The sequence below is a fragment of the Osmerus mordax genome, chromosome 19, assembly GCF_038355195.1.
Source record: "Osmerus mordax isolate fOsmMor3 chromosome 19, fOsmMor3.pri, whole genome shotgun sequence".
Classification (NCBI taxonomy): Eukaryota; Metazoa; Chordata; class Actinopteri; order Osmeriformes; family Osmeridae; genus Osmerus; species Osmerus mordax.
The window spans coordinates 11,085,579-11,098,276 of NC_090068.1; the positions used below are offsets into that span (position 1 = coordinate 11,085,579).

A 12,698-nucleotide genomic window follows, 5' to 3' on the forward strand; every position below is an offset into this window, starting at 1 on the left:
TGACAACACAAAATCAATGTATTTTTTTGTTACAGATCCCTAACGATTCACAAAAATGTACAATTAATAGTATCATTAAATTAACTGACACTCATATGGTGTCGTGTGTGTTAGTTTACATTCAAGTTTAAAAAAAGGACGGACAACTGTACAGGTATCCAAATTTACATTCTGATAACAGTTCGCCATGGCTTAATTCTGTACTAATCTCCGCACATCTTAATTTGATATACAGAAATGCAATACCACTTAAAAAAATCATTTTATAAAACAGTTTCAGTATATACAAGTACTAGAGGGTACAAGCAAAGTTCTTTAAGGATAGGTTTGTCTGTGTTTCTCATTGTGCGCTGAAAACCAACGGGGCTGTAGGTGCCCACCATCATCATTTAGTTTTACAAAACATTAAAGAGAGTGATATTGACACATACAAGCACAAACTAACAAATCACTGACTGGAGAGTGTGTGTTGAATGCAGAGACAAAGGTAGTAATGAGATCATAAAGAGGGTCTTCCTTCAGACAAGTTGCGGATATGATCAGGTCTTATATTGAGAATAGATATCTACATTTCTACCGGTGGAAATGTCAATGGCAAAACTGTAGATGGTGAACTCAAACTGGGGAGGATTCAGAGAATGGATGCTGACCATTAGACACAGTTTCTGTTAAAATCTGCCACAAGAGGACTCAAAAACAAAGTAAGCCACTAGAGAGGTTCTCTCTGTGACAGAGGAGTCTGTTCCTGTGTGACCAGGGAGAATCAGAAGACTCTTCTGTCTGAAGGGCCAGGAGGGCCGGGGACCAGGTGACCAGGAGAGCAGTGGAGAGGGGAACCAGGGGAGCTGGCCGGTTCTCTACCACTTGCCCCTCTTGCTCCAGTCCTTGGGGGTGAAGTGAAGGCATTTGGGGTCGATGCGCAGGTGGCGCTTCTGCATGGCTCTTTCATGACCCTCCACGATGTCCTCTGAGAGCGTCAGGATGTACTGGCCCTGGGCACACCAGCGAAGCACGCACACCGTCAGTTGTAATAATAATCATCATCATAATAATGTTTTCCTTTGGAAGGCGCTTTATTAGAAGTGTGCAGCCTGGCTTACCTTGTAGTAGTTGATGAGGTTGAGGTACTGGAGAGTAGATATGACATCTTCTTTCTTTACACTGGTTATCTCACTGATTTCACTGGAGGTACACAACAATAACAAGGAATTAGTCTTGCTTGATAATAAAATAATAATGCATTTTATTAGCTAGCGCTAGTCCCAGAGAGGGCGTGGTGGTCTGGGCAGAGCTAGTCCTAGAGAGGGGGTGGTGGTCTGGGCAGAGCTAGTCCCAGAGAGGGGGTGGTGGTCTGGGCAGAGCTAGTCCCAGAGAGGGGGTGGTGGTCTGGACAGAGCTAGTCCCAGAGAGGGTGGTGGTCTGGGCAGAGCTAGTCCCAGAGAGGGGGTGCTGGTCTGGGCAGAGCTAGTCCCAGAGAGGGGGTGGTGGTCTGGGCAGAGCTAGTCCCAGAGAGGGGGTGGTGGTCTGGGGGACCTACTTGATGGTGATCTGGGGCCTCTCTCCGTTGTCCGGCTTCAGGTCCATGAGGATCTCCAGGATGGTCTGGGACCAGTAGGAGCGGTAAGAGAGCAGCCCCAGGTCAGAGAGAGGCTTCTCCGGCGTGCCCGTCTTCCCCTCCACCTTGGACAGCTCGTAACCTGACAAACACACAACACACACAGTTCCAGTGAGGCCTCTGGCCTGTAGGGAACGCCCGCTGCAGAGTCTGGTGCCTGCTGGCTGACTTACTGAACTCAATGAGCAGCTTTCCGTAGCCTCTCCGCTGGTAGGGTGGCAGTGTGAGGATACAAGCAACGTTGTAATCTTCCGTCGACTCTTTCTCCTGCAAACAGAGGCAGGGTTGAGCTTCTGCACTGAAACAGGAGGGCTATGACTCCGTGGAGGAGGCTCGGACTGCAGATCAAGAGCCCTCAGGTTCAAATCCCCCCCACTACTTCACTCTGGATAAAAGCGTGTGCTAAATTACACGTCTACTGTCTGGGTAGCGTGGTCCGAGCCTGCGTACCTTGGAGAAGTAGCCCACTATGTGGAAGCCTTTGGAGTCGTACTCCGTCATGACGTAGAAGAGGAAGGGGTCTGTGTCGTAGTACAGGGTCTTGTGATCTAGGAAGCACTTGGCCAGTAAACACAAGTTCTGGGAGTAGGTCTGAAACACACACCAGGAGAGAAAGGTCACAAACAGCTCCGTGTGGACAGGGTTGGTAGACTGGACTGAGACCTGGGCTGGTGTCAAATCACTCACTTTATACGCACTATTTATATGCTAAATGAATAAAAACAAATGTACTTTGTTTTTCCTGCCGTCAATCTCGAAAAACGAGATGGTTCCCTTGCGGTAGATCTCATTTCCTGGAGGGTGTCGAAGGTTGCACTTGGTCTGGAACAGAGAAAAACAACAATGAAGAGGAGGAGGGATGAGCAGGGACAGGGCACGGGCTAGCCTGGGCTCAGAGGTCAGGGTTCAGTGGTCTGGGTCTCACCAGGTGCCTCTGCAGACATTTGAGGCTCTTGAGGTACTTGAGGCAGAACTCGCAGAGGTAGAGGATGGGCAAGGTGGTCAGCTCCTGGGGGTAGGGGGAGAAGTACCAGGGCTTCAGCCTGTGGCGGCCCAGCTCGATGCAGTCGATGTTCTTCATCCTGGTGACGATGTCGTCATGGCTCCGGTCCGACACCAGGCTGCCAGTCATGCGCGGGGCGCTGGGGATGCCGTCCGAGCTGTCCTGGGAGTCCTGACGAGACACAGCAGCACGTCAACACAGCTGACTCACAATACCAGCCCTGGTAACCTAGGTAATATGACAGGCCTAGTAACAAGACAATCCAGGTAACCTAGGTAATATGACAGGCCTAGTAACCTAGTAACAAGACAATCCAGGTAACCTAGATAATATGACCGGCCTAGTAACCTAGTAACAAGACAATCCTGGTAACCTAGGTAATATGATAGGCCTAGTAACAAGACAATCCTGGTAATCTAAGGAATACGTCCTGGTAACCTAGGGAATATGTCCTGATACTGTAGTTGATATGATGGCCCTGACAAGCTAGTTCCAAAATACACATTCTAAACCACTAAGAGGAATTACATTACTATTATTATTATTTTAAGAAACAAGGGGACATTCCTAACTTAACAAAACCCTAATACAATAAACTAATGAAGCTGAATGCACGACCACACAAGACAATGAGAACATGAGCCCATATCTGCCCCCCCCCTCCCTCCCTCCCCAGCTGAACTATGCAAGCTTAGACCTCAGCAGGTCCACACTGCTCTACAGGAGCCCTGGGCAGGACACACACACACACACACACACACACGCAATGAGGAGGAAATGGACGGACCTCTCCAGGTGGTAGAAAGACATTGGCACATCGAGGGTTGTTATACTGGAAAACCTTTATTATCTAGCAGAAAAAAACAAAAACGGATGCAGGCTTTTTGAATATTGATTTACTCAGGGGGAAGGAAAATATGATCACTGTTGACATTGTTTATTACTGCGTTATTACTGATAACACAGGGTCAGGGTCATTGAGGGTTTGTTAAACTGACCCTGTGCATAGTTTCCTTTCTTATTGTGTTAAATGTGGGAAGGGAAAATCGAAACATTTATTCACACAAGAGGATGTATATTGGTTCAGAAGTCGGCAGGGTTTGGATAAAGTGTTTCAGCATGTTGCCTTGTTTAAATATCAAAATCATCCATTAAAAATCCATCACCATCCACCCAGTCAGTCTAAATGTTTTAATTAGACCAGGATAGAAGCTAGTGGCTTCGTTAATAGAGGTGACTATCAGACTGAATACTGGAATTAGATGCTTAAGTCTAACTGTGACCCAAAAAAGGAGAAGAATGACTGGTTGGTATGTTGTTAACTGGCATTGTTGTTGTAAACAACAGATGTTTAACTGTAAACATGTGAATGATGGAGCAAGATTGTGGGCTGGAGTGAGCCGGCTCTGTACCTCATCAGTTCCTCCACAGTTGGCCTTCCTCTTCCTGCCTGGCTGTGAGGGGATGAGCCGCCTGGCTGTGCCGTTCTGGGGGTTCAGAGACGGGAGACACAGGAGATCAACAACAGCAGGCAACACCAACAATAATGAGAACATCAACAACATCAACAACAACATCAACAACATCATCAACATCATCAACAACAACAACAACATCATCAACAACAACAACAACAACAACAACAACAACATCAACATCTACAACATCTACATCGAGACTAAGGAATCCCCCTTCTGTGTCGAGGTGGTTACCGTGGTGAGCGAGGTGAGCTGCTCGTGGTCGTCGCGGGCCTTGGTGCCGAAGGTGTTGGCGTCCCTGACCGCCGGGTACACCGACGCCTGGCTGGCCTCCGCCGACCCCGGCAGGCACGCCACCGACGTCACCGGGGACGGCTGTGTCGTCAAGGAGACGGAGTCTGTTTTCCTCTTCTGTTGGAGAGGCATGTCGGACAGAGGTGAGAGGAGAGCCAGGAACTGTGTTAACACTGGCTTCATGCTTAACAATCAGATCAACAAGCATTTTAAATCCCCATATCCTGGCAGCCATACGTGAGAAATAGTCTTACACACTACACAACCATCAGCTAAAGTTCCTGCTTTGCTAGGCCCCACATCTGAAACTGGACTGAGGAAGACGGCCGCCAGTGGTGGCTGGGTGTGCTGTGTGTGTAGCGTGGGTAGTGTGTGTAGTGTAGGTAAATGGAAGTTGTACCGGTGTGGGTAGAGTTTTGCCTCTGGAGGGAGCTGTAGCAGGCTGAAGGTTGAGATCTAGACTCTTCCTCTGAATTAGAACAGAAAGTAAGAGAAATAGGGGGTTAACTGATATTCACATGAAAACCATCAGGAGGTTGGGGTTGAATTGTTGAATGAATACACAGTCCAATACAGATCTAATGTCACTGTACCAATTGAATACAAATGTATCTTAGGTGGCCGTGATTGGAATTAAACAGAATTGTCAATCTACATATGACACCTTATTTTTATCTACAGGTAGAGCAAAAAAATATCACCAGGTCAAAGTTTTATGTTTACTTTAGGTTACCGGCCATCACCATATCAAATGTTTTAGATTTAACAACACATTTTTGCTTTTGCAGAATCCCCCATTAGGGACTCATGTCTCTCATCACAGAGGCAAGACCAGAGAAACATACTCTCGTCGAAATCTCAAATCCAGGCACTGGACACAACCCAGCTCACTGCATTCCTCATTAAGCCCAAAACAGCACTGTGCACCCCCCACAGCCCCACCTAAACCTGGTCATTGTTATTAAAAACAGAGATTAAAAAAAATTCTGATTAGCAAAAACATCAGGGTGCAATGCCCAAAGGAGAGGGCTTAAAACACGACTGCCAAACCCGAGTTTGTTGTTGCAACCCTGGAAAGTCTGGTAGAGAGGTCTTGGTGGGCAGTGGCTTCTGTTGGGGCTGGGTCTGGGGGGGCCTGCCGGGGAGGTGTTGGGGGGCTGCTCCCGCTGCTCTCACCACCTCTCTCTCCGGGGAGCTGGGTCGTGACCCCGGGAGCCCGTTCTTGGTGGGCGTTTTAGCCTCCTTCTTGGGGAACTGGAGCTTCTTCATGTCCAGCCTATCCGGTGTGACCCACTCATCCAGACGCTTGTTAACTTTATTAACACAAGCAGACACGCACACAGAACACACCCACGTTGGCATCACAGGGCTGTTAAGCCTTCTGGGGGGTAATGTTGCAGGTGGGCAATAAGACAGTGTTTGTAGTTTGTAGACTCAACATGTGGTTCATACTCACAGTCAATATAATGTACATAGTAGAGTTTTCTCCCAGGTATCTCTTTCACACTGAGAATTTCTGCCAAGGCTGAAACAAACAACAAATAATTGCAGTTAACTAGTAACATTGTAAGGTGAAATCTGATTAAACCAGACATGTGCATAGAAACAGGGGGAAATAGTCTTTAATATTAATTCAGGTATTGCATGTACAGTTAGCCTAAGCTAACGTTGTATCGCTAGCTTACAGTTTCGTTTAGCTTCTATTAGTCATGTTATTTCGCATATTTATGATGCAGCTGGCATTAAATTGTCTAGAGAACAGTATATGTTGTATGGAAGACATGGCAAATATATCAATGTGCACAAGGGCCATTTACAGAAACGGTTGAAATACTCGTTTAGCATCCTTCATGCTTTTGTTTACAATCTGTCAGCGGCCGCTTGTGTTCCAAGCATTCGGCCATGACAGTTTTTACTATGCAGCTAAGCTAACCAGCTAGCTAGCTAGCTAGCTAGCGCTATCGGCATCTACTTACGCCACTCGTCTTCGTTTTCCTGATTTTTTCGGAGAACGGGAAGTCGACAGCCCTCGACAACATCAACCTGTAGAATGATATTGTATTGAAGATATGAAATATGAAGACGATTAGACACATAATGACATAGAAGCGTTAAATAATTGACTCAAAATGCTAGTTCTTTAGAGTACCCACCGACGTATCCGCCATTTTGGTCATCTGTGTGAAACGCAAGGAGCCAGGCAGAGCAAGGTGTTATGGGAAAGATCGGCAGAGTGAAGGCTGTGGTCCACCGGCGTGCAAGTGTGGCCTACTGGCGTACAATGTTGTATCTGCCTATCACTGGCGAATATTGACATGACAAAAGCTAGAGGTTGGATTTAGGTTTATTTTGTGATTTATTTAGGTACTTGGTCATACTCCTTAATGTTACTGACAGTCTGTTTTTCTTTGTATTAGGCAACAACATGTAATTGTTTACAGCCAGCGCCAAGGCCCATATGTGAGACACAATCATATGAATTAACCCCTTTTGTTCATTCTATCAAACCACATCTGTTAACCTATCACATCATATTACAAACTCTGAACCAATATTTCAGACTAGTAAAAAATACATGACAGTTATAAACCTGTTTAGGGGTGCAGTCTAATCTAAAGTAGTGAGCATATTGTTAATTCATCAAGCCCCATTCCTCCCCATACTGCCCCCCACCAGTTCATCGTGGATATTACTGCCCATTTCATAGTAACCAGGACAACCCTATAGGTGTATGGCATATTGAGTATCACTGGACCTGTCATTAACACTTTAGAGTTGAGTGGAATGTGAGCATCCGTGTGAGCGTCCTTGTAGGAATATCTAGAGGGCATCATGACCACCAGTCAGTTTGTAAAAGAGTTCTTCGTTCAAGGCACCGGTGTGTTCTTTGCCGCGTGTACACATGAAGATGTAGCCCCCGATGTACTCGTGCACAATCCTGCAGTTTGCCGTCACACAGCTGAAGGCTATGTTCACATTGCCATTGAACTCGATGGCCACCTGGAAAAATCCGTAAAAGTTAGAATCTAAATGCACAGGCGAAAATATACAGGCATTTCATTCGATTATTAAGTACGCTGAAAAAGATACTGATTAGGAATAATGACAATAAATACATACAAGAATAACGGGGTACCTGCTGTGTGTCCCAATTGACGTTCCACTGCCTCATGGTGTTGTACCTCCAGGTCTTCAACACGTTTCCAGAACTCATATCTATACGTATGAGACGGTTGTTGGCAACTCCTAGGACCTCGTTTTTACGGCATCCTTTAAACCTGATTATCCCCAAAAAGAAAAATAAATCATGTTTATTGAATGGGCTTCACAGACCTGCACCTCTCACAACCTTCCCAACCCAGGTGCTTACCTTACCACGAAATACGAGATCCCAAAATCAGGCAGCGCTTGCCAGATCTGGATAAACCTGAGCAGAGCATCGGTCAGAGAGAGATGAGACACATTCTGATATGCCTCCAGGATCCGAGGGGTTAACTGTTTGCAGAGGATAAAGTTAAGAACAACTGGACTGTCATTCTTCCAACTAAACAGAATCCTCAGAGTTTAAGTGTTTGACTTTTTGCTGCACAATACTGTGTAATACTGTTGTTGAGATATTATTACTGTTTCACTCCTGCCTGGTAATTGCAGACTTTCCTTGACTCTCAACACCAACATACAGTTAGAACTATGGACTTCTGTTCCTTGATTTTCTGCTGGACTTTCTGCTTGCACTATCTGTCCAACGCTTTGGATAAAAACATCTGCTAAATGAATAACTGAATGTCAATGTAAGTGCCCCCTCAGTTCACCTGTTTGGTCTTGTAGTTTTTGTGGTAGCGTGGAGAGACCAGGCCATGTGTGTCGATGCCGTCCCCCGTCTGAGCTATACGAGGGCCCGGGGCGGGCCTCTGCATGGCGAGGAAGGACCGGATGTTCTGCACCTCGCTGGTGAACGATCCATCGGCTAACGTCTTCCCCTTGGAAGCCAGACGACAGGCCGCCATCCACCTGCTGTACTGCAGCTCCTGCAGGGGAGCGACGTCAACGGAAATGACGTGGCTACACCGGCAATCCAGATGACCAGGTGTTTCTGGGTATCAATGGTGTTTCTGGATATGAGTGGTGTTTCTGGGTTTTAGTGGTGTTTTCCTTACATTTTCACAGCGCAGGAAGACCTCATTCATGCCCTCGGGTCCGGGGATCAGGAGCTTGATGCAGAACCTCTGGCTGGCAACACACACGTCTGGGATGACCTCACATCCTGGAACATTATCACTCACTTATTCTGCACTTATCTCCTAATGTCTATGCAACACAGATTGCCTTTTATTTATTTAGCAGACACTGTTATCAAAATCGACATACGGATAGTGCATAAAGTACAATAGTCATTCAGTGGTTGGAGGCACGGAAACACCATCATAACTAAAACAGGATTTTATTCGGATAACAGGGCACCGCAACAGTAAAATTAACATCATACATTAACAACATCGTAACATATTTTGCTGACTTGCAGCTTAGTCATGCATATCTTTGGTAATGGCATGTGCTTCTGTGAATTCAGCAAATCACATTAATAGTGCTTGAACCCATTACCTCTGAGATTCATCAGCTGAATGGGCTCCTTAAGGCTCTCCTCTTTACTCTTGTAGTAGGAGATGGATGTGTCCTTGAAAGTGAACCAGAACTTCTTGTAGCCTCTCAGAGTTAGTCTTTTCGGTCTAGAGGACGGGAAAACAATGAAAACCAAGAAGGCCAAATTCATTTTTCGTGTCTGCGTGTGTACCCGTGTCGTCTTTGTATCGCGGTGTGCAGGCGCATAAGTGAAAACAATCCATGAAACTCATCTAAAGTCGAAGAAACTGTCATCCATCTTGTGTGATCGATATCCAATTTAAGATTGCAGGAAGGAAAAGGCTGTTAGCGGCACCGAGATGGATGAGAGGCGGACTCCCCCCAGACAGCTGGAGGGGAATTCATGCTGCTCTCACCTGAAGATGTTTAAGTAGTCGTGCAGGACTGGAGCTGTGTCCATCGTTTCCTGTGACGTGACAAAAGAAAAGTTGAAGCGAGTCAAAGAAAGAAACTTTTCAGCTGCCTTGAAAAACGTAGTCATTCATGACCACGTCTACACATGGGGGTAGCTGAGATGTGGTTGTTTCGTTACCATGGTAAATACAGACCATTCATTGAACCTGAAATACTGTTACTACTATGCACTTCCGACCCTTGATCTTCTGCTGTACTTTGTAAATGCACTATTTGTGTGTCGCTTTAGATAAAAGTGTCTGGTAAAGGTAAATGAATAAAATGTAACCATGTTAAATGGGTTATCAGGGAGTTCTAACCAGCAGGTCCATTGGGCTGCTCTTCACGTCCACCTCTAAACACTGCAGGGCAGAGTCAAGATCAACCAGGGACGGACATGAAGACTTCTTCTCAGGCTCTAAGGCTGACATCTTCCCAATGTGATACTGAGGAGTTATCAACACACACACAGACACACAGACACACAGGCACAGCAGAATATTAAGATACAAAATAAATGAAGCTGTTATTTGTGTTAAGCGGTAGAAAACACACTTCTAGGCCTTATTCATACCTGGAGGGCAGCGAAAACCATCATCTCCTCCTCTGTACAGTCGATGACCTCCAGGAGGACAGCCCAGCGAGCCTGTTCATACAGCTGGGTCAGACGCACCTCCTCTCTCTGCAGGGGACAAAACACAACACGTAACCATGTAGCACATGCTATCATCCAAAGAACCTGCACTCTCTAGATCTGCAGTCAAAGGCTCTACCACTGAGCTGTAGCCATCCCACAATATTTTTACAGATCAAGCTCACAATCGGTTGATTGATTGGGCAGCTATATTGATGACGTTCAGATGACCAACCGTGGGCTGCAGGTTGTGGAAGCAGTAGTACTTGAAGCGCAGTAGGACTCTGTCGTTCTTCTTGACGCCCTGCTGGAGCAGGGAGCGAGACGAGTCCAGCCACCTGAACACGGCAAGAACACTCTTCATGAACCCTTACCAGGTGCACGTGAAATCAGTGTGACCGACGAGTGAACGCACACACACCAACACGTACACTCTTACACACACAAGCACGTACACACACACACACCTGCTGTGAAGTTGGGCTTTGTCCACCAGGTTGGTGAGGCATTCCATCTTACTGGTAGTCTCAGGGGAGGGGAGGGGCTGGCTGAGAGACAGTGCCCTGTACACAGCCTCGGTCTGAGGTGACTCGGCAAAGTGCACAGGCATCCCATTGGACAGGGTGGGGACTGGACCTTAATCATACCCACAGGCGTGATAGACGGACAACAGTGATGTGGAGAATGATTCACAAATCATGTTTCATATTGCGCCCACAATCTGAACTGAGCATGTCTCGAAGAAAATGAGGGAAGACTGTTTAAGATCCTTGTTCTAAATGAATAGTACTGTATCAAATTGAACAGGATACAACTTTATTGTCTATCCAGTAAGGACGTTTTTCTTCCGCGTCACTTTCAATGATTACCTGCCGTGAGTGAAAGACTGGTGATGTCATGTTCTTCCCCCTCGCCTTCCTTCTCCTTCTCCACTTTCTTCTTCTTCTGTTCCCTGGGCCTCATCAGTGACAGCTCCTCAGGCTGCTGTATGTCTAGAGGTGTACAGGAGACGATACGTAAAAAGACACGTTCCAATTGTGTGCATACTGTCCTGCTTCCAACAGTTTGTTCTTTATCGGGGGCAACTGCAGTACACAATAAAAGTATAAAGTATACAATTGGGGTGACGCAGCCTTACTTAGCAGGCGACCGATTTCCATGACGGTCTGGAAGACGGGAGAGGAGAAGCAGGCCCGGAGCCTCAGCGTGGCCCCGTTGGGCATGCCCAGTCTCAGAGGCTTGTGCTGGGGCGTGAGGCTCAGGCTGGCGTCCGCGTGGATCTCATACTTCTCCAGAGTCCAGGAGGTCCGCAGGAGCCACTGCTGCTTCTGCTCCCACCACAAGGCATGGTCAGACCAGTCTTTATTGATCCCTACGAGGCAGGCAGACAGGCAGGCAGACAGGCAGGCAGACAGGCAGAGAGGCAGGCAGATGGACAGACAGAGATAGGCAGGCAGACAGGCAGAGAGGCAGGCAGATGGACAGACAGAGATAGGCAGGCAGACAGGCAGAGAGGCAGGCAGATGGACAGACAGAGATAGGCAGGCAGACAGGCAGAGAGGCAGGCAGATGGACAGACAGAGATAGGCAGGCAGACAGGCAGAGAGGCAGGCAGATGGACAGACAGAGATAGGCAGGCAGACAGGTAGACAGGCAGGTGGGCAGATTATTATTACACCTTTACTATGTAACTATAGGTGGTTCGACCTCACCGGGTATGGAAAGGAAACTTACGAGTTTTTTCCACAATTCGGAGAATGACGCCGCCGATATGTAGGTCAGAGGTTACACTGATTCTGAGGGGAGGGGCTTCTGGGCCAAGCTCCTCCAAGGAGACACATAGATCCCAGGCAGCCATCTTGAGAGAAATAAATAAAGAAGTGGATTTGAAAATCAGAGCTGTATGTGACCAAGAATCACTGATCCTGAAGTGTTAATTGTGACTATGCTGCCTTGAAGGACTGCCTGTGGACAACATTTAGACCTTGTATACCCATCCTGTTCAAATCAGCAGAAATTGTATCAGCAAGCTCCCACAGAAAGCTGGTTGTTGAGATTTTTTAATTGCGATTTCTGTATAGTTGACCTCCAACATCTGTGAAAGATATTGGCTTTGTGTAACATGTACAAAAAGTATAACCCAGTAGGCTGTAACACGAAACAACACAAAACAATGACTCCTAAACCTAAGCATCAACACCATCACTATGTCTGGTCAGAGCCTCCGTAGTTACCTTGACTCCACATACACAACAGAAGCATTCCTCTCACACATCCTCTTCTCCTTTCAAAAAGTGTGAAACACATTCACCACTAACAGCCTCCTCTCTCTCTTACCTGAACTCGGGGAGCCACTCGTTCTCTTCAGGGTGAAACAGGTGTCGGAGACTTCTGCCACCGTGTGACTGCCTCCATACAACTTGTAAAAACCAGAGAGCCACTTCCTCTTGTCTAGCTCAGCGGCTGCGGTTTCATCTTGAACTGAGAAAACTTCTAGAAATACCTCTTCTGCTTTCACAAGCAGTAAGAGGGAGCTATCTGGGATCAAAACCATACATTAAAAGCTAACCATTCATGCTGAGATTGTTAGTTATTTAGGTATAGATACAAACTCTGACAAGGATGAGCCGTCAGCATCAT

General features: G+C 46.7%; 2 protein-coding genes across 3 annotated transcripts; both read right to left on the reverse strand.

Annotated features, from left to right (window-relative positions):
• Nucleotides 1-6,567, reverse strand: kat5b (K(lysine) acetyltransferase 5b). Its single transcript, XM_067256867.1, has 15 exons — nt 6,544-6,567; nt 6,367-6,433; nt 5,847-5,915; nt 5,441-5,703; nt 4,791-4,859; nt 4,331-4,507; nt 4,031-4,105; nt 3,406-3,468; nt 2,541-2,789; nt 2,348-2,437; nt 2,066-2,206; nt 1,789-1,882; nt 1,538-1,697; nt 1,101-1,182; nt 1-992 (listed from the first exon to the last, which is right to left on the reverse strand). Exons 1-15 carry the CDS (start codon nt 6,565-6,567, stop codon nt 858-860), a joined length of 1,758 nt encoding a protein of 585 aa, XP_067112968.1. The 3' UTR covers nt 1-857.
• A 160-nt stretch (nt 6,568-6,727) lies between these two features.
• fermt3a (FERM domain containing kindlin 3a) lies at nt 6,728-12,634 on the reverse strand. Of its 2 annotated transcripts, XM_067257003.1 has the most exons (15): nt 12,396-12,634; nt 11,793-11,916; nt 11,197-11,430; nt 10,928-11,050; nt 10,526-10,694; nt 10,294-10,396; nt 9,999-10,106; nt 9,745-9,870; nt 9,388-9,437; nt 8,993-9,117; nt 8,548-8,654; nt 8,203-8,418; nt 7,761-7,885; nt 7,527-7,668; nt 6,728-7,390 (listed from the first exon to the last, which is right to left on the reverse strand). In XM_067257003.1, the coding sequence occupies exons 2-15, from the start codon at nt 11,914-11,916 to the stop codon at nt 7,211-7,213; spliced, it is 1,932 nt and encodes a 643-aa protein (XP_067113104.1). In that variant the 5' UTR covers nt 12,396-12,634; the 3' UTR covers nt 6,728-7,210. The 2 variants fall into 2 exon arrangements, with proteins under 2 accessions (XP_067113104.1, XP_067113105.1); XM_067257004.1 differs by lacking the exon at nt 6,728-7,390 and having other exon boundaries at nt 7,531-7,668; nt 7,761-7,817.
• Between the last annotated feature and the right edge of the window lie 64 nt (nt 12,635-12,698).